Consider the following 19,945-nt stretch of genomic DNA (forward strand, 5'->3'; position numbering starts at 1 on the left):
CCAAAGAGAAAGTTTATGACTTCCACTTGTGGCCATGACAAAATATCCCTTCTATTGTCAAAAACTAGGAAAAAAGGGGACGCCTGGGTGGCTCAGTTGGTTAAGCAGCTGCCTTCGGCTCAGGTCATGATCCCAGCGTCCTGGGATTGAGTCCCACATCGGCTCCTTGCTTGGCAGGGAGCCTGCTTCTCCCTCTGCCTGCGCTCGCTCTCACTCTCTCTCTCATTCTGACAAATAAATAAATAAAATCTTAAAAAAAAAAAAAAAAACTAAGAAAAAGAAAAATTTTATGTGGGGGAGGGATGCATTGTTCTTCGACGTCTTGATAGATTGTCTTGTGTCTTGATAGAAGAGACAGCTCTTTGCTGGACAACACTTTCCAGACTGCAGGGCAAAGAAGGAGAGCCAAGCAGAGCAAAACAATCTCAACAAGTTAAAGAGAAAAAGATCAGAGCTCTGGGAGACTGTGCAGCTGGAATGTGACTGCAAGGGAGAGAGGAAAGCTACACAGAAGAGAGTGCCAGAAATCTGAAGAGAGGTTGGTTCCCTTGAGGACTATAGAGAAAGGCCCTGGAAGATGAGCCATCACATGAAGCAAGAGCCCTTGTGGGGTTTAGAGGCACTCCAGGCAGAAGTCAGCATGAAGACCTAAACTTATGTAAGACCTTCAACCTCCTGGACCGGCCACCATAGAACAGCTACATGAGTGAAGGAAGAAGGAATACCCAGGCAACACACAGGATCATTAAAAAAAAAAAAAAAAAAAAAGGTGCTACTTATAATACACCTGGTAATTTAATAAAAAATAATTTAATGCACCATATAACCAATATACCCAAGACTAACTTTATGTAATAATGCTAGTGGGTAATGTTAGAATAGTGGTATAAAATATGTATCTGGGGAAAATAGGTATTTGTTTTCATTCTCCCTGGCTGTAAAGCCTGTCATCTAATATCTATTTATTCTTCGTCTTTCTAGATTACTAAGGAAGCATTTTCTACTTAATAATTATGAAAAGCTACAAAGGACACCTGGTAATGTCATACCAGTTTAAAGATGAAGAAATGATCCTAAAGACACAATAGACTGTTCCAGAAGTGATATGGGAAGAGCTAAAGATACGGTTGCCAGTTTCCTTAGTGACCAAAAAATTACTGATTTAATGTACACACCCAGCACAGATTTGAAGCTATAATGACATAATCTCTTCCATAATTACTTCCACTTCTCCTTCCCTCCTGCCCAACCACAACCACCTCCCACTACTATCTCATGTGGTCACTCCCATTCTCACCCCTGGTACAGCCTCACACTCTCCTCCTCTCTTATAGTTAGCTCTCGTTACTTATCCCCGGCCCAGCAAACTGCAAGCCCTACATCTCTCTGGTGAGAAAGAAGAGCTACACCACGGTAGCCCAGCTAAGTGCCAGCTTTCCTACCAGAACCTTCCGAACATCATTTCCTAATGAGTATCGCTTCTCGGAATGTCTACAGCACTTACACACCAATTCAAAGCCCATGTTCAATCATTCATTGCTTGCAACAGGTGCCCTAGTTATTCTGACATTTACATCCTGAGTATCCAAGTGTTCTTTCATCTCCTTGACCACAGATCCCATTTCTTGCACTTGATCTGGCTCCAATGGCACCAATTCGGTTTAAAACAGCCCTAAATCCCTTTAAGTTTATGCAAAGTTTTATGAAAAATGGTTTTTGAAGAAACAATGTGGCTTTCATCGTATTCTCAAATGACCACAAGAGACAAAATGCTGTCAAATAATGAATGGGTGCCCATTATTTATACAAAAATATTTGTTAACTTAAAGACTGTCCATCACACAGCAAGTCAACTCTGCTGAACACTAATGAATAGTTCTACTTCTCTGAAAGAGGCTATAAAAAAAAAAAACCAAACAACTCTCGACTTATCGTGTGTAGAAATTCAAGCCTTGGAAACTATTCCGCTTTTCTTATCTAAAGCAGATTCCTTTTATAATTTCAGTAACCCAAGAATAATAAAGAAGCACTGCTGGGTTTTCTGAACCATGAAACCATCAAGCCTTTTCTGTCCTTTTAGTGTCTTAATAAAATTAATTTCACTATGAGGCTTTAATTAAACATAAATATGGGTGCATTCCTAAGAAACTGATAAGAAACAGGGAACGGGAAAAATACTGAAAGGCAAAAACTAATTTCAGGGAAAAAAAGTGTCCTTCTTTCCGTCACCTGATTCCACAGTGCAGAAAAAAATACCAATCTTAATTCTTTCTGGCTCATGAAATTAGATTTCTATTTGCCTGCAAACATAAATCCTGCAGAAGTTCTCGTATCAAGCATATCAAAATTAGCATCAAACACCACATAAACTTATGAATAATTTGCCATCCTTACTGATGCTCCCACACAGACGACCGTCAGAGTGTGATGTATTCTGTTCTGTACCTGCATGCTTTGTCTTCTGGCCACTGCCAGGAAGACTCTTTGGGGACTCACACAAATAAAGTGGGCTTTCTTATCTTTACAGTTACCTTTTGTTTCTTAAATCAGTCCTCACATGCTCACAGACTCTGTCTACTGATTTTATCTCCTCCATTGGGAAACAAATTATTCATGCCAAACAAAAGAGATGAAGCCAGCCACCCTTCCTAAAATGCTGTATTTTTGCCTATCCACTAAAACTGGCTTAAAATGATCTGTCTTCAAGCAATGCAGCTCGATTTTCTTTCTGGAAAGAGAAAAATGTGATGAAAATTTGCCTTTCAGTTCTTTTTATCCTGCTTGCCAAGGCCTTAATGAAACTCTTCACTTCTGGGCTAGGCAGTCTCTTTGAGCCCTGGCCAACAAAGCAAACAGGGAAAATACAATCTTACCTGATTAAGAGAGGTGGTGTCTCTAAGCACGGCATCGGGAGGTCTATTAGGCACGGCTACAGCTACCTGAAATCAAAACACATCATGTGTTAAATACTAACAAAGTAAGAGTTACTCTTAAATACTAACAAAGTAAGAGTTACTCTCTTTACTCAAATGGGTATATTTGATGAACAACCCTCCTTCAGAGTAATAAAATTGGCAAGTTAGATAAAAAAGCTTTTAAAAATATTTCCTGCTCAGGAAATAACATTTAAAATTTCCTAACTGCTAGGGGTGCCTGGGTGGCTCAGTGGGTTAAAGCATCTGCTTTCAGCTCAGGCTATGATTCCAGGGTTCTGGGATCGAGACCCACATCGGACTCTCTGCTCAGCAGGGAGCCTGTTTCCCTTCCCCTCTCTCTGCCTGCCTCTCTGCCTACTTGTGATCTCTGTCAAATAAATAAAATCTTAAAAAAAAAAAAAATTTCCTAACTGCTAGCCTCATCTGTGTAGTGATTTCCCTAAAATGAGCCTGTTTAATGAAAGGAATTATACAACCAGATCCATTCTTTAGGTCAGAAGGGAGAAAGAGGTGAAGACTGTTTTCCCAGGGCAAAAAGTGATAATCACTATAAGAATTAGACAAATGACTCACGCCTATATTGATTTCATCTTTAAATGTACTTTGCCAAGGGTTCGGGTTTCTCAAGTCGGCTGAGATCCTTGGATGTGTGGATTAACTTTTTTTTTTTTTTTTAAGATTTATTTATTTGACAGAGATCACAAGTAGGCAGAGAGGAAGACAGAGAGAGGAGGAAGCAGGCTCCCTGCTGAGCAGAGAGCCCGATGTGGGGCTCGATCCCAGGACCCTGGGATTATGACCTGAGCCGAAGGCAGAGGCTTTAACCCACTGAGCCACCCAGGTGCCTCTGGATTAACGTTCTTCATCAAAGTATTCCTTCCATCATTTTGCCAGTTTCTTCCTCTCTCTCCTCTCTCACTCTAACTCCCACTACACGCACGTTGCTGTACTGGAGGTATCCTGCATTTCCCTGAAGTTCTTCATTCTTTTTCTTTTCTTCAACTTTCTTCTCTTTTATTCTTGAGACTAATGTAGGTAGGTAGGTAGGTAGACAGATGGACAAAGAGAGAGACAGATCTTCAAACTTTCTGGATCCTTCTTCTGAGAGTTCAAATCTACTGTTGAGCACTCTAGAAAATTCTTCCTTTCCTTCATTGTACTTTCAGCTCTGGGACTTGTTTGGTTTCCACTACCTGATTTCCCTTTTTTGATTTTCTCTCTCGGTAGAGTCACTGCATCGCACATGATTTCCTTCAACATGCTCTCCTTTAGTTCTCTGAACACCTTTGGAATAGCTGCTTAGAAGTCCTCGTCTGTGAAGACCTCTCAAAGGTAGTTTCTATGGACCGTTTTGTTCTGGTTTATTTTCCTGTCTCTGGATCTTGTGCTCCTATTTCTTGCATGTCTTATAATTTTCTGTTGATTACTGGACATTTTAGATGACTTGTTAGGGCAACTCCGGACACTGACCTCCTTTCTCATCGGCAGGCCTGCAGTTACTTTTAACTTGTTTATCTGTGTAGTGCCTTGACTAGACTGCTCTGGCTAGGTCTCCACCCCCGCACCATGAGCAGCCTCTGCTGGTGCTCCTGAGAGGTGAAGCTTAGGGCAAGAACACAGTCACCCTGGAGGAGAGCAGTGTTAGTGGGGCTCTCTGTGACTCTCTGCCTCATTGAGGATCATACCCAACTGTTAGCTCCACTAAGTGCCGGATGATTGCTCTAATATTTTCAACAGTGCCAAGGGGCATAAACTGCTCTAAAGTCAGGCCTCCTCACAGGGCTAGCCTCGGAACCCCAGCTTTGAGGTTTGTTACGAGCCCATGAGGGCTCTCTTTAGCGGTCTCTCCATGGTTCTCTCTAGAAAACTTCCCGTTGGGCTAGTTGTTAGCTTCCTGCTCTCATGGAGCTGCCAGACTCCACCTGATACATGTTTACCACAAACATAAACTAGTTTTCTGTGGGCACCCTTACTTTTAAATTTCCAAATACTCTGTTCCATGGGAACAGACTCAGTTTCCTTGGGAAGTATTTCTTTGAACTCTTACCATGACAGCCTGCCATACCTCCGGGCAAAACAGCTCCTCCACTGCAGTCAGGGGAGGGGGCAAGGAGATTGGCCTACTTACTGCCAAGTGAAGCCTCACTTTACAAGAAGTGGTGTTGGCAGGGCCAGTGGCTAGTGGTCTCCCAGCCTTCCTTTCCCAGTATCAAACCCTCACCCTATGAGCAAGCTGGGGCAGGAGGGAGTGGGCCTGAGTCTTTTCAGCCTACCACAGGTAGAGCAGAGTTTCCACCCTATAGATGGGAGCCGGGGAGAGGATGAGAATGACCTAACTCTGAACTACTTCGACCTGAAAGGAAGCTTCAGCAACATAAGCTAGGGGTGGCGAGAGGGGAAGAAAAACCAGTAACCTCCTCCTGGGAAGAAGGCATCGCCCTATTCTGGGAACTGGACCAGAGGGATCATGTGTTTTGGCTACACACACCTGGAGGGGAGCCTGCATCATGCGGGGAGCCAGGGGACGAGGGAGAAAAGCCAGAGCTGTGGCTCAAACACCATAGATTCTCACTGTTCTTATCAAGATAAAGAGTTCCTTGAATAAACATTTCTTCATTTGCTATATATCCTGTGGACAATTCCCCAACATTTCAAATGTTTGTTTGTTTTCATTTTTATCAGTCACAATGGTTTCACTGGGGAGAGGGTCCAGGGAACTCCTCACACCATTGTTCCAAAAGCAGTTTCTCCATATTGCTTTAAGTACACTTCATTTACTCCAGAATATTTATTATAGGATAATCTTATTACCTCAAACACATGAGAGTTGCCCAGGTTAAATGAATGTCAAATCCAAGTTATAAAACATTTTTAGAAAAAAATGTTTTTAGATAGAATCTGAGAACTAAAGAGTACTAGAACTATCTTACACAAAAGAAGTTCATAAGTCATTAAATGAATAAAGATTTTATTTTATACAAAGATCACGTACATGCATTGGGTTTTCTAAAGACTTCTGGGTGCTACAAAATTTTTATAAGAAAGTAAAAATATTCCCATAATTACCTCAGGTATATTATACTTACATCAGCCAGACTTTTCTATATATAACACATATTATCATTCAAAATACACACACGTAAACAGCATTTCCAATCCAAGGAACACACTCTGATCCAAAGAAGTGTGAATTACTGAGGATATACTCTACGAAATTATACCTATGAAAATATGTGGTTTGTACATATAATAATATGTGTATTCATTTATTTTGCTTTTTTTTTTTTTTAAAGATTTTATTTATTTATTTGACAGACAGAGATCACAAGTAGGCAGAGAGACAGGCAGAGAGAGAGGGGAAAGCAGGCTCCCCGCCGAGCAGAGAGCCCGATACGGGGCTCGATCCCAGGACCATGGGATCATGACCTGAGCCGAAGGCAGAGGCTTTAACCCACTGAGCCACCCAGGCGCCCCTCATTTATTTTGCTTTTAAGGTCAGAGCCTACCTTAGCTTTGTCTGATGTCCGTTTTCCACCAATGCCTCCAGAGCCAACAACAAAAATAGAGAACTGATTATAACACACAAGCTCCTCCTCAAAGTAAGAATAGACTGAAAAGCAAATTAAAAAAAAAAAAGTTATTCTCAAAAGACATGACTACTTAAACAATATATGATCAGCAATCCCTTTAAAATTTCCAAAAACAAAATCCAGTTACTTAAAGGCATGTAATTTACGATGCCCAAGTTTGGCTTACAAAGCATGATTTTAATTCATTCACTACCAGTCTCTGGAAGGCAGAGTAAAGACATCTTCACAAATCCTCTCTTCATTATAAAACAGCCATTTCTCTCACCCCTTCTTAAACCCCCCCCCCAACTGCCTATCGTTTATCAACACTCTCCACCTAGAACACTTCCAAAATTCCCACTATGAAATGCAGGTATCCACACTCTCAAACATTTGCACATTCTGCCAAAGGACTCAAAAAGAATCTGGAATATAAAAGAAATTGTGAGAATGAAGGTCTAAGCTTCAGGAGGACAGAATCATGGGCATTTTCCTCACCATTCTATTCCCAGATATCAGAATAGTACCTGGGAATGAAAAGGCACCTAGTAAATATGAAATAAACTAGTAAATTAATGAATATATGACATGACTGAGCAAGTCAGTGAATAAGTAATGAATGAATGTAGGACAACTGTCCCTCTTTCCACTGACAATTTCCCAGTGAGAATTTGAATACAGTCTTGTGTCTCCGGCTCTAGGAAACTAGAAATATGACTTTGAATGGCAGACTAAGAAAAAATCTAATTATAACAAAAAACAAGGGAAGTCATGGCAATTTGTATTTAAAATAAGATTTTTCTCTTCATTACATAGGAAACTGGATATCTCATTTCATATATACTTTGTCTACAACTTCTAATACATTATTATCCATTACCAAGCTGTAGTTAAATCAATGGAGTAGGTCAAGAGAAAAAAGTCAACATGAAAGCTAAGGTCAACAGCAGAACTTCTGTTTTGTGGTATATTACATATTGGGTAGCACGGGGAGAAGAGTCAAAGAAAACGAGGAGAATTAAGGCCAAATGACAGCCAGCTTCAGGAATGACAAGAAAACAAAAAACCTACAACAGAAAAAGGAGGAGGAAGAGGACAATGAGAAAGAGTAAGAGAGAGAACAGACATACGATGAAACTCTACGAGCTAACACAAACAATGTAGCAAAATATTTAAGAGCATCAGAAACGTTCCCGGCATATGATTCAGTAAAAACAAGATAAGGTCCTCAACAGCATACACAGTAAAACTTAATATCCAGTTAGAACAAAAATGATGAAGCCTATATGCGAACTATCAGACAATACTAAATTTCCACTATAATTCATTTATATTTTATATAAAAAATATTTTTATATTTTTTCACAATAAAGATCTATTTCTTACCTTCTTAAACTTTAGAATAATTTGATTTTAAGTGATGCGTACCTTTAGCTGATGTTTAATTACTAGCATTTCAACATTTATTTAAACTACTGTAACCTTTTTTCTCCCCACTGCAAAGAAAAATGTGGCTCCAGTGTGTAAGTCCCAGTTGAGTTCAATGGCCTGAATGTGCAACGTTAGGAACCTAACTACCATTTGTGAAAATGACTCAGGGGTCAAATGCGTTCCAAGTTCCAAAGAGCTAACAAAGACAAGAATATTTACAGTACAGGCTAATTATCACTGATGGCTATCAGTGTGTTCCTTCTGGCCAAGTTCATACACCAAAGAGCTGAATTCCCACCATGCTCTACATTAACCCATACCTCTCAGCTCTGTGCTTTGTTGGAAACTCCCATCTTCCCACCCCTACCCCAACCCACTCTTTCTCCCCACCTTCGCTTCTTTTCTAAGACCTTATACATTTTTAGAACGCTTATGTCTTGCTTTCTCACAAACTGGAAAATGAACACAAACCTACCCATCACTTTCTAGTGTGAGGTACTACATTACATATGAGACCTATCAATGTAACAATATTATGGAAAGAACCAGAAGTGAGTTACCATCCACAAGAACTACTAGCCCGGATCCTTTATCTAGGACATCAGCAATGACTCCTTCACATTTTAAGTTTCCTAAAATGAAAAGCAAAATAAATAAATAGACTCTTGAAGATCATCAGCTCATTACATTCAGCTAGGAGAGAACATAACATAATTTACACTGTAAGTTCAGCAAAACTATGAAGTTGAAATAATTTTCAATTTAATGCTGAGTAATTCAATATTAAAAGGAAACAGAATACCTAAGTCACTATGTTTGCAACAAGTAGCAACATAATAAAGATCAAACTTTCAATACCCAGAAAATCTACAGACCAGCACATCCTAAACTACGTAGAAAATTAAATTCTATTAGGTTTCTCATACTCAATGTAATGTTTTTTTTTTCACCCCTAGGAGGGGGTCACTCAACCTCTGAAAGTACCATCATGGCTAACAAATGAGCCACTGAGAGACACAGAGACACTGACATCAGTGTCCTGATGCTTGTGGCCCTATGTCTCATCGCCCGCCAGGTTTGAAGGGAAGACCGTGAACAGCAGTCATACCATGGTTTCCTACAGTTTAAAGAGATTCTAAAATATTCATGTCTCGGATTTTGAATATCCATATTTACTAATTTACTAAGGTAAACTTTAACACTTGCCTAAAGTAAATGTACAGAAGCTACTAAAGAAAAATAATTCATGAGAAACATCCCTTGAGACTAGAAAGGTAGGAGAAATTGAGAGAAATGTTTTTCACACCTTCCTATTTGTATCTCTATTCAGTCATAATCATTTCTTCAGGGATTTATTTACTTTTGAGAGAGAGCACGCAAATGAGAAGGCAAAGAGCAGAGGGAGAGGGAAAGAGAAGCTCAAGGAGACTCCCCGTTGAGCTGGAAGCCTGATGCAGGGCTCCATCCCAGAACCCTGAGATCACACCTGAGACGAAACCAAAAGCTCAATGAACAGAGCCAGGCACCCCCGTTGTAATCATTTTCTAGTATATACCTTCATCTCTCTCTTAAAATCCCTTAGGCAGAAATCCCTAAAGGCAGAAATCTATCTCACACATTTCTGCTTTCCTCATCACCCAAGTTCCCAAGCGAACCCACATTAGGCTGGCTGCACCACAGAGGGACCCTTCTGGCCTCTGCCCCTGCCATCAGGGCCACCACCACACTGCACGCATGTGACACACGCATGCACACAAAACCTTCCTGGCTGGGATCCAGAATCCGTAGTTTATTTTAAATAACAGGAAGGGGTGCCTGGATGGCTCAGTCGGTTAAGTGTCTGACTCTTGATTTTGGCTCAAGCCATGATCTCAGGGTTGTGAGATTGAGTCCCATGTCAGGCTCCATGCTGAGCATGGAACCTGCCTGAGATTCTCTCTCTCCCTCTGCCCTTCTCCCCTCCTAAAAAAAAATAAAAAATAACAAAATGAAATAAAATAACAGTAAAAGAATACAATGTAGTAACAGACTGTTTCAGGATGTAGCCTGGTTAGAGAATTCATCTAAAACTGAAAACTGTGCCTTGCACATGGTAGGTGACCAGTGGATACCTGAAGGCAGCTGTCATACACTGGACACCGCCTCACAGAAAACGTGGGCTGTAATACACTGCAATAAAGCTTTTCGGCTTGAAGCAGTAAGAATCTCACAACATTTTTAGTAAAATAAAAAGATCTGGGGAAACATTAAAGGAGTCCAGCTATGTGCTGACCTCTACATTATATAATGTGAAATGATAAACATTTTTTTAATTTTGCCATCTTATATGGTCAGTATTTAGACAACATGCTGACATTAGAGCAGTGAAATAAACCAAATCTGTCAAATTATAGTGGAAGAATGAGAAAAGCAGCTTAACTGAACTAGTCAGATACTACTGAGAAAAAGAAAATTCATTACTAAGGCAGATGTGATTTTATTTACTGTAAAAGAAAATAGGAAAAAGTTAATTCCAAGAAATTCAGCTGTATCTTTTAATGTGGTTTGCTTAATGAAAATCACTACCAATATAAACACCTGAGAAAGGAATCAAAAACTATATTCATAGGAATCACAGTAGATTACACACAATTACTAGGTTTAGAATACACATACTTTTAGAAAAGACTTTTTTCCATTGCTAATAACATATACATCCGTGGAGATAAACTGTCAGTACTCTGAAGTAATTTATTAATAAAGACCATAACAGGACAAAGTTTAAGGTCACCAAAACAGCTACTCCTTCGCATCAATCTACTCTAACGGCTGACAGGCACATCAGCACCTTGCCATATGATTTATTTAAGTCATTCTGTGCCCACTTCACACAATGGTTTGGAAGGTTAGTCAGGAAATAAAACGAGGGTATGATTAAGAAATCAGTGTATCATGAACTCACCTGCTCTGGGAAGTGGTTTATATAACTCCAAGTATTGCTCCCCGTGGAGAACCTATGGCAGAATAAACACAAGTTTATTAGCCGACTTTCCTGTCTCACAGGTTCTGCTGTGAATACTGCTAATCACAAGTGATATCTCACCATCCACACACTCACGTCATTATTCCCCCAAATTACCTGTCTCGGTTTCGCTTCTACTTCTTAAGCATATGATGCAAAATTAATCAGTCTCCCAATCTAAAGACTGTCAGAGCTTCTGAAGCAGAAAAGGTATCTTTGCGTTCTTTTTTGGCATTCATGACTCTTTGTTGACTGATAATTATGGATTATTTGCCAATACAAACACTAAGCTTATCACTGTGTCTGGAATATACTGGGTATTTAATAACTGTCGTTGAATAAAAATAAACAAACTGGCCATGCAAGTAAAGTAATTTCAAATCACACATACCACATACAAACAACTCAGTAAAACACAAAAGTAAACCTTACAACCACGTTCAAAGTAAAAAACTATCAATATCAACATTTCCTTGGTGTAATAGCTTATAAATTATCTATTTCTATAGAGAGAGCCATAGATATATGTTTATCTATAAGATACGTCTTATAAATTATCTATTAGTAGATAAGTGTAACTTGATAGCCACATAACCTCAATGGATGGAAACAAGAATACATCAATACGGGTAGGAAAGTAATAGGACAGGAAAAACAAAACCCGATCAACATGTTCAAGTGACCACACCCACTGGCACGGGATGGCTTTAATTTCGTATCTTTCTCCAAGCCCAGAAGGGAACAAATGGGACAAATGCGGGACAGTCCACTGTATCACAAAGTCTGGAGGCTTGAAGCTGGGAAGACAGGGGTTTTGATTCAAGATGGCTACTCTTCCTTGCCAGAGATTCTGAACACCATTTATGACTGTTCCAACTCCTTCCAACTCAGAAGGAGTATTTTGCAGAAATTTGAAACATTTGCTTTAATTGTCTGTACTTCAATTATCCAAACAAAACTGGATGCAGCAAAGACCATGGGACAGGGACTAAAAAACAAACTACTTGTATATATACCTCTTGCCTCCCTCCCAACTTCATCAGATGCTCAAATAAAAATCAGTTTTCAGGGGGTGCCTGGGTGGCTTAGTGGGTTAAGCCTCTGCCTTCAGCTCAGGTCATGATCTCAGGATTCTCGGATTGAGCCCCACACCGGGCTCTCTGCTCAGCAGGGAGCCTGCTTCCCCCTCCCTCTCTGCCTGCCTCTCTGCCTACTTGTGATCTGTCAAATAAATAAAATCTTTTTTTAAAAATCCGTTTTTACAGATTCAGAGCAGCAATGGGCTAATCGACCTTCTAGTAAATGGGTCCTCTAATTATCAAAGTCAGAGGAATGGGCTCATAGCTCTATGTATGATTCAAGAGTTATCCCTGGGCTCAGTACTGAAACCTTACTCCAAGAAATGAAATCTACCTCACCTCAAAAACTTTCTCACAGTTGTTCAACTCCTTCCTTCCTGAAACAATCTATTCGCTTTGCTTCTCAATACCACATCCACCTGAGCTCATAATCAGAGCTCATCCCTCACCAGTCATTCCTTTTCAGTCTCTCCGGCTAATTTTTCCACATGTCTTCACCCTCTCAACACTTGAGGGTTCCTGAGCTCAGGCTCTTCTCTACTTACATTCCTACCTTACACTATTTCATCTAGTCTTGTGTCTTTACACATCAATCAAAGTCTAAGAACCCCAGCAGCACCTCTTCCCCACATTCAAGACTCATATATTCAACTGCCCATTGTAGACCTCCACTTGGATGAGTCAAAGAAACTCAGGTGTGTCCAAAACCAACTCCTGATCATCCCCACCTTAAAGTAATTGTATATATCTATCTTATGATATATAATATGTTATATTAATTACTACACATAGTTAATATATTACATGTAATTATAAATAATGTATAGAGACATATATGCACATATATCATCCAAGTTACAAAAACCTTCATCCTTGACTCCTTTTTCCTCTCCCTCACATCCAGCCTTTTGTATAAATTATAGAAGAGACCCCTAACAGGCTTCTCTGCTTCTGCTGGGCTCCCGTATCATCTACAGAGTAGCAGAAATGAGCCTGTGCGTGAACACAGGCAGATCCTATCACTCCTCCACTCAAAACACTACAAACAGTGATAAGCTGAAATCCTAATGACTACAAGGCCCTCTTCTCCTACCACTGTCCTCTGGCTCCTCCCACAGCTATACTGGCCCCCTTCCTGCTCCCAGAATAAGCCAAGAATGCACCTGCCTCAGGGCCTTCCACATTTGTTCTCTCTGCCTCAAATCCTCTTCCCAGATCATGACCTGGGTTGCTCCTTCACCAGTATCATCAGGTAAGAATTATCACCCCCATTTTATAGACATGGAAACTGAATCTTAGCGAAGTTCTTTACCCTTGGTCAAACAGCAAGTAAACGGCAGAGAGAGAATTAAGAACATTATGCCATAGCCGGGGGGACCTTAATGCTCTTTTATTCTTTTTGCTTGCCCCTTCAACTAACTCTCTTCTCTTATGCTTAAAGAAAAATCCAAAGATATGCAAAGTCTTTATTCCTGTATCAAGTGCCCCAGTTTTATTAATACACATACGTGTGTACACACACGCCCGTGCACACAGACACACACACACACACAATGTGAGAGAGATCAATCATATTTAAAGAAACCAAAAAAAGCAAAATAAAGATTTCTTATTATGGATACCTTTTCCAAATTGACTGAAAGCCCAGGAATCTCTGATAATTCTCCACCTACTATAGGTTTCTGAGCTATAATAACTCCAAAGGTAGGCAAACAGGAGAAATCGGTGCTTCCTTCATATATAAATTTCATATCTTTCGGTTCCTTGATCGATGCCCCCACGCCAAGGGCATACATAATAGTTTCCAGTTCCGTATAAGCAGAGGAAAAGGAAGGAAGTTTATGGCTAATGGCTCCAGCCTATGAGAGAGATAGAGAAAATTATTTTCTCATTGATATTTCTGTCCAATGCTTAACATTTTAATTTTTTTCAAAACTACTATCTGCTTGCATGCCACACCTATCTTGCTTTCGAAGAGATGTGAATAGAATGCCCTGCTGGTGAAATCCATGGGGTTTCTTAACTGTTTCGTTAGACTTTATTTTAATAAAAAAACAATCAGAAAAAGTGTAGAAAAGGACTTCATTTACAGATAAGTACTTCTGCATTGTTTGCTTCTTAGCAACAGTATGTCTCATTTTCAAATTTCCTATATCTGATAGTGAGAAGCCCTACTGATTCAGCAACAGTTAGCCACTCAAAAATACAAAAAAACTAATAATTATTATGAATGTGTCATAAACAGGGATAGTGAACTGCCCTATAAGAGATACTGTATAAAATTCACTGTAAAGAGATGAGCCGAACACTGCATAATGCTGTGTTGTACTGTTGTACATGAGACTGCCTCTTAATGGTTTTAGTAAAATTGCAATTTTACCTTCAGTTCCTTGCTAGGAATGTCCCTTATCTCATTGACATTGTATTTTTTTACTTAGTCATGATATGTCTAGCTAACGTGTGAAATATATATTAGGTTAAAAAAGAGTGACGTCCAACTGTCAATCATGTTCATTCTGAAACGGGAGTCATCAAATAAGGGCTGGGAGCTAAGAATGCTTTTTACATTTTTCAGGAGTGGTTAAAAAAGGAAAAACAGGAAGAATATGTGACAGAAATAGTATGTGGTCCATAAAGCCCAAAACGCTTATTATCTGGGCCTTTCCTGAAAAAGTTTACCAAAACCTATTCTAAAGTAAAATCATATTTATAACCCGATCATATTCGCAGGGTTAAAATGAAATGGTTAACTTTATCACTATGTCTGCCCTGAGTCACAAACTTTTAAAATCAAATTCATCAAATGATTTATTTTTATTTACGCAATACAATTTTTTTGTTTAAAGGCTAAATATGCGAGATAGTAAATCAGCAAACTTCACACAAGCTAGAACCACACTTCTATTAGAATTTCTGACATAATGGGAGGCTATGTGCAGCCATGTTGAAATAGTTCCAATATACAATCTATAGATGCTTTCCCTAAAGAAGGGGGAAAAAAAAGTCCTCAAAGAGACACTGAAACAGACATCTTTTTCTAAAAAGTTAGAAAAATGGTAACTAAAGTAGGCTTATTAACAATGGTACCAATAAAGGGCAGAGGGGGAAGATACTTGTCTAATTATACTAAAGAAGTAAAAGCAAAAAATATAAATAAAAAAATTTTTAAAAAGAAGTAAAAGTTACAAAGGCTACATCTATTCAAATTCTGTAACTATTCAGTACATATTTTATGAGAAGTTTCATTGTCACTTATCTTTCCTATTTAACAATAAATTAGCAGCTTGGGAAATAATAATTTTCGTATCACAGAAAAGAAAAGAGAGAAACAAAGAAAAGAGAGAATCTTCAGAAAAAACATAGGCTTCTCCCCCCAACTTACAAAAGCTGATGTAGCTGTTGATGCTGCCTGACTCGTAGGATTTGTCGACACTCCTCCCTCTGAATCTATTTTATTTAGAACTCCAATTATACCGCCAATTGATTCTAAAAAAAAAATAGCAACAAAGATGCTCTTGTTAAAGACGTGACTAAGAAAAGCTACCACATGTTCAATAATCACTCCTCTACCTCAGAACTGAATACGAAAGGTCAGGCTTTTATAGAAAAGCACTGTCAAAGACTCTGAAACAGACCAAGGGTAACTGGGGGTTTTCAGTGGAGAACAAGGCACCGTCCAGCATCCTCTTCCTGGATTATGATTCTAAGGAGGTTCTAAGCTTTGCAATGTCTTTGATGGATTTTACAACTCCGCAGACTCGGACCCTTGTCCAAAGACATGTAGTCTTTGGTGAAGGAAAAGCTAGTTTCTGTTCTCTCCCCACCACAGCCCCCTCCTCCAGGATGGAATAATGCCAAGATTACCCTTGAGTTCCCCCCCACCCCATCTCAAGCAATAGCTTTGAAGACGGTACTAAAAAATCTTCCAAGGAAAAACATCACCATGACCACAGATTCCAGACAGGGTTCAGAAGCTGCGATTCTGGGGTCAAAAAAAGTTAAGAAAGGAGTTTCACGAGGCATCCCTATAGGCCAGAAGATTCCAAAGACTCTGGGACCTTTCTAACGAACATTAGCGCTCTGGGCCTCCTTCCAAACTTAGACCAAAACTCTAAGCAAACCACAGAATGCAACGTGATCAGGGATACTATGGGGAGGCTTTGGGCCACTGAATCCTCCTCTCACCACCCCACTCAGACTGCTACCAGAGGGAGGCCTGTAACTGAAAGTCACCTTGCCACAGGCTTAGGGCACCACAGCAGTCACAGGCAGCCTGAGCTAACTTGGCTCAGACACCGAGCAAGCTTGGCCAGTCACTGAGGCTGTCTGGGGAGTAGTTGTGTCGTCTGGAAGATAAGAACCGTTCTACAGAAAATGTGTGATTTTTCTTCTAACTGTACTTCAAATACTTACAGGTATTTTTTTCATTTATAACTATGTGATTCATTTAGTTAGCTTTTTCCTTATAATATTTTTAAGGCAATACAATGGAACTTGGACATCAGAGGAAAGTTTTTAATGTACTTCTTTCTTCTTTCATTCATTTTCATCAATGGGTAACTATCATTCACAGACTAAATTTATCTCCAACATCAAACTATGGAATACAGCAAATGCTACCATCAACAACATAACAATCATGCTATCATCTGATTGAGAAAGAGCACAACGAAAATTTCAGAGAGCATACCCGCAGGCAGGAAAGTGTCAGGAAGGAGAGGGGTAAAAAAACCCAGAATAGTACGTTTTTAAGATATATTCTCCTAACAAACACTGAATACAAAACAACTAAAAGAAAAAAGAAAAAGATTTCTCTGTAAAGTAACTGAATCATTATCTTTTCCAGAAAAGTCCTTTGAACATCATACACTATATGCATATATGTGAGTTATACTAGAAAAAAATGTGACTTGTACTGGCTGTCTATTCCTGTGGAGACCACAGATGTAATTCATGGTAACAAGCATTTACTGAATCCTCTCTGAGTTCAGCACCAAATACAAAAGCAGTGCTTACAAGACACAGTCTCTGCCTCCCAAGGAACACACTGTGCAGTTCAGAAACCACATACTATGAAACAAAAGCAGCTCTGATGAGATGCTAAGTAGTCAGAGTTGAGCTGAGAGAGATCAATGTAGCCTGAAATATCTGGGGGTGGTGTGGTGAACATCCCGGCTTGAGCTTAGATTTCTAAAGAAGCACTACAATTAGAGAGGTGATAAGGGGAGGAAGGGGCCTTTGAGAAGGGCAGAGAAACAGCAGCAAAGGCAAAGTGCTAAAAAAAGCAAAATCTACTCACAAGACAGAAATGAGCTAAGCCTAAACAAAACTGGCCTAAATGAACTTTTAGGGCAATAGAGAAAAACCCAGTAAGGTAAGGAGGATATGGTTCGGTACCAGAAGACCCTGAAATGAGCCGTCCGACAGGGAGCAGACACATGGAGCGTGGAAGGGTGAACACCTCGCCCCATCCCCCACCCAGATGCCCGCCAAAAACACAGGATTGTAAGAAGCCAGGAAAACAGAAAAGAGGGTTGGCATACATATATCTTAAATGTGAGGAGGTCTAACAGCTACCAGAGTAGAAAATGTGCTCTAGTTAAAACAGAAGACAATTCCCTAAGAGCAGAGAACGCTCTATTGCCTAGTGAAGGGACGTGGGCCCCTACCTTGAATTCTTTGCGGCTTGGTGGCATTATCGAAGTCACAGACCTGCTTCCAGTTGGCCTTCACAGCCTCGGGAGTCATTGGCTGATTCTTCTGTCTCACAATGGCTCCAAGAGCCCGCTCCCAGCGTACTGGTCACAGAAACAAAACAAGACACCGAGCACAGAGTTTAAGAGGGACACAGAAAGTAAAATTCATCTGAGCCTTTTGAATTTTTTTCAACTTCAAGAAAAAGGAAATTTGATTTTATTTATTTTTTTCAGAGAGAGAGAGAGAGAGGAGGAAGCACTCAGAGAGCCCGAAAAGGACCCTGAGATCATGACCTGAGCCGAAGGCAGAGGCCCAACCCACTGAGCCACCCAGGCATCCCCGGAAAAATAGGTTCTAATATCTGAAGAGTTTTACTACAAGCCCTTTAAATATATTTTTCTTGAAATAACAAACCCATTAGGATAATGTGAATTAAAAATATATATATTTAAAGCTGAAGGAAAAAAACCTCTCCTCTGACTCTGCCAGACACTACTAAAGGTAGAATTAAGGCTGACTCAGAAAAATTGAAATTATATATAATCACACCAAGAGACTGACTTCATGACCCCAGATCGCTCGGGTAATATACTTCCAGATAACAGAATAGAGCTTTGTTTAAATAGCAAAGTGAGGACAGGTGGTGGTAACAGGTCAAAGACCCGGATAACCAAATTAATACATCACACAGCCTCAGATAATTCTCCATTGCTCCCCTTGGCTCTTGCTCCCTCATCACAGGAAGTCAACTAGAATAGGGCAGATGCACAAAAATCATTATTGCTGCATAAGTTCTATGAGGAGAATTTTTAACACCATTTTCTTCTCAAAAAGCCCAAGGAATAAAACACCCACTAGTAACCTTATTTAAACATAATGGTCAGACTTTGATGATTATTAAACTAAAGATCTGTTTCAGGGAGTAACTGAAAAGCCTGCTTCTAAAGCTTTCCCACTCATAAAGCCCCAGAAAGAGCTTTTATTTCAACAACTGATTTTTTTTTTCTTAAATGATATCCTGAGACACTTATATATACTGAGTAATACTCACGTAGTATACATTACTTTAATAACTGAAGAGAATGGCCATTAATGATGAGAATATAGATACTCTATGTTATAACAATACCCTCCAATAATGATCACCTTTTAAATAACTCAATTAATTCTAATTCCAGCAACCAACTGAAAACTTGATTTAAGATACTGGAATTTTCACATTTTTTTTTTAAATGTCATGAAGCAATTATCCAATTTGGAGCACACAAGATTGGAGAGCTGGAGAAATAGAGGGTTGAAGCCAAATGAATTTCCTACTGGAGTGAAGTAGAAAAATTTCCTGGTATCATTTGCAATCTCTGTCTCCGTAAGTTGTCCGTGTGATTCCTCACTGTCACCTCCTGCTGCCTCATGACCCCAAGGAAGAAAAGACTCCAATGAGAGAACTGGAGAACCTTCCCGTTGTGTGCCACCTAGCACAGGGGTCTTCTCAGCTTTCCCAAACCACCCTCTCTCCCACTCACTTCTCTGCAGAAACAGCTAGAACGATCCTGTGGGACTCCAGACACACGGAAGGACAAACACCAATATAAAAAGAGACGATGCTGTCTGAAGGAACAGACAAGATCTGAATAAGGGCTGCCAACAGGAAAAACAACAGCTCAACAGTTTCTTAAAAATGCCAAAGGCGTGCAGAACAGCTTCCACACTTTAGAATACCTGTTGGTAAAACCACATTTGCGTGTGACTATGTATGCACGAGCTCCAAGAGTGAGGCATTTGGCAAGATCTTTATGCAGTTCCAACTGGATGTTCGGGGTTAAAAATACAGAAACAGGGACACCTGGGAGGCTCAGTTGGTTAAGCGGCTGCCTTTGGCTCAGGTCATGATCCCAGGGTTCTGGGATCAAGTCCTATTCAGCAGGGAGCCTGCTTCTCTCTCTGCCCCCATCTGCCACTCTGCCTGCTTGTGCGCTCTCTCTCTCTCTGACAAATAAATACATAAAATCTTTAAAAAAAAAAAATACAGAAACAACATATGGCAAACCAAACACTGAAAGAGACTTACATTTTCCAATCCATCCTCCTCCAACCTACCAAAAAGAAGAAAAAACAGTTACACCATTTAAAGTGAATCACGCAGAGAATTTGTTAAATTAGAAAAACAGGCATCTACCTCTTTAAGAGTATCAGAGGGCTAGATTACAATGGATGAAAACAAAACAGCTCTAC

At 39.8% G+C, this 19,945-nt stretch overlaps 1 protein-coding gene across 1 annotated transcript in view; it reads right to left on the reverse strand.

Moving 5' to 3' along the window:
* Positions 1-19,945, reverse strand: part of HSD17B4 (hydroxysteroid 17-beta dehydrogenase 4) — a 91,952-nt gene that overhangs the window by 32,951 nt on the left and 39,056 nt on the right. The window contains exons 10-17 of the mRNA XM_045069353.1: positions 19,782-19,806; positions 17,686-17,814; positions 15,399-15,502; positions 13,639-13,875; positions 10,878-10,929; positions 8,497-8,568; positions 6,443-6,546; positions 2,874-2,939 (exon numbers count right to left, since the gene is read on the reverse strand). Of these exons, the coding sequence (XP_044925288.1) occupies positions 2,874-2,939; positions 6,443-6,546; positions 8,497-8,568; positions 10,878-10,929; positions 13,639-13,875; positions 15,399-15,502; positions 17,686-17,814; positions 19,782-19,806 (789 nt within the window). The remainder of the gene's footprint in view (positions 1-2,873; positions 2,940-6,442; positions 6,547-8,496; positions 8,569-10,877; positions 10,930-13,638; positions 13,876-15,398; positions 15,503-17,685; positions 17,815-19,781; positions 19,807-19,945) is intronic.

The sequence above is a fragment of the Mustela putorius genome, unplaced genomic scaffold (genome assembly GCF_011764305.1).
Source record: "Mustela putorius furo isolate JIRA1106 unplaced genomic scaffold, ASM1176430v1.1 tig00003923_pilon_pilon_pilon, whole genome shotgun sequence".
In the NCBI taxonomy this organism is placed as follows: Eukaryota; Metazoa; Chordata; class Mammalia; order Carnivora; family Mustelidae; genus Mustela; species Mustela putorius.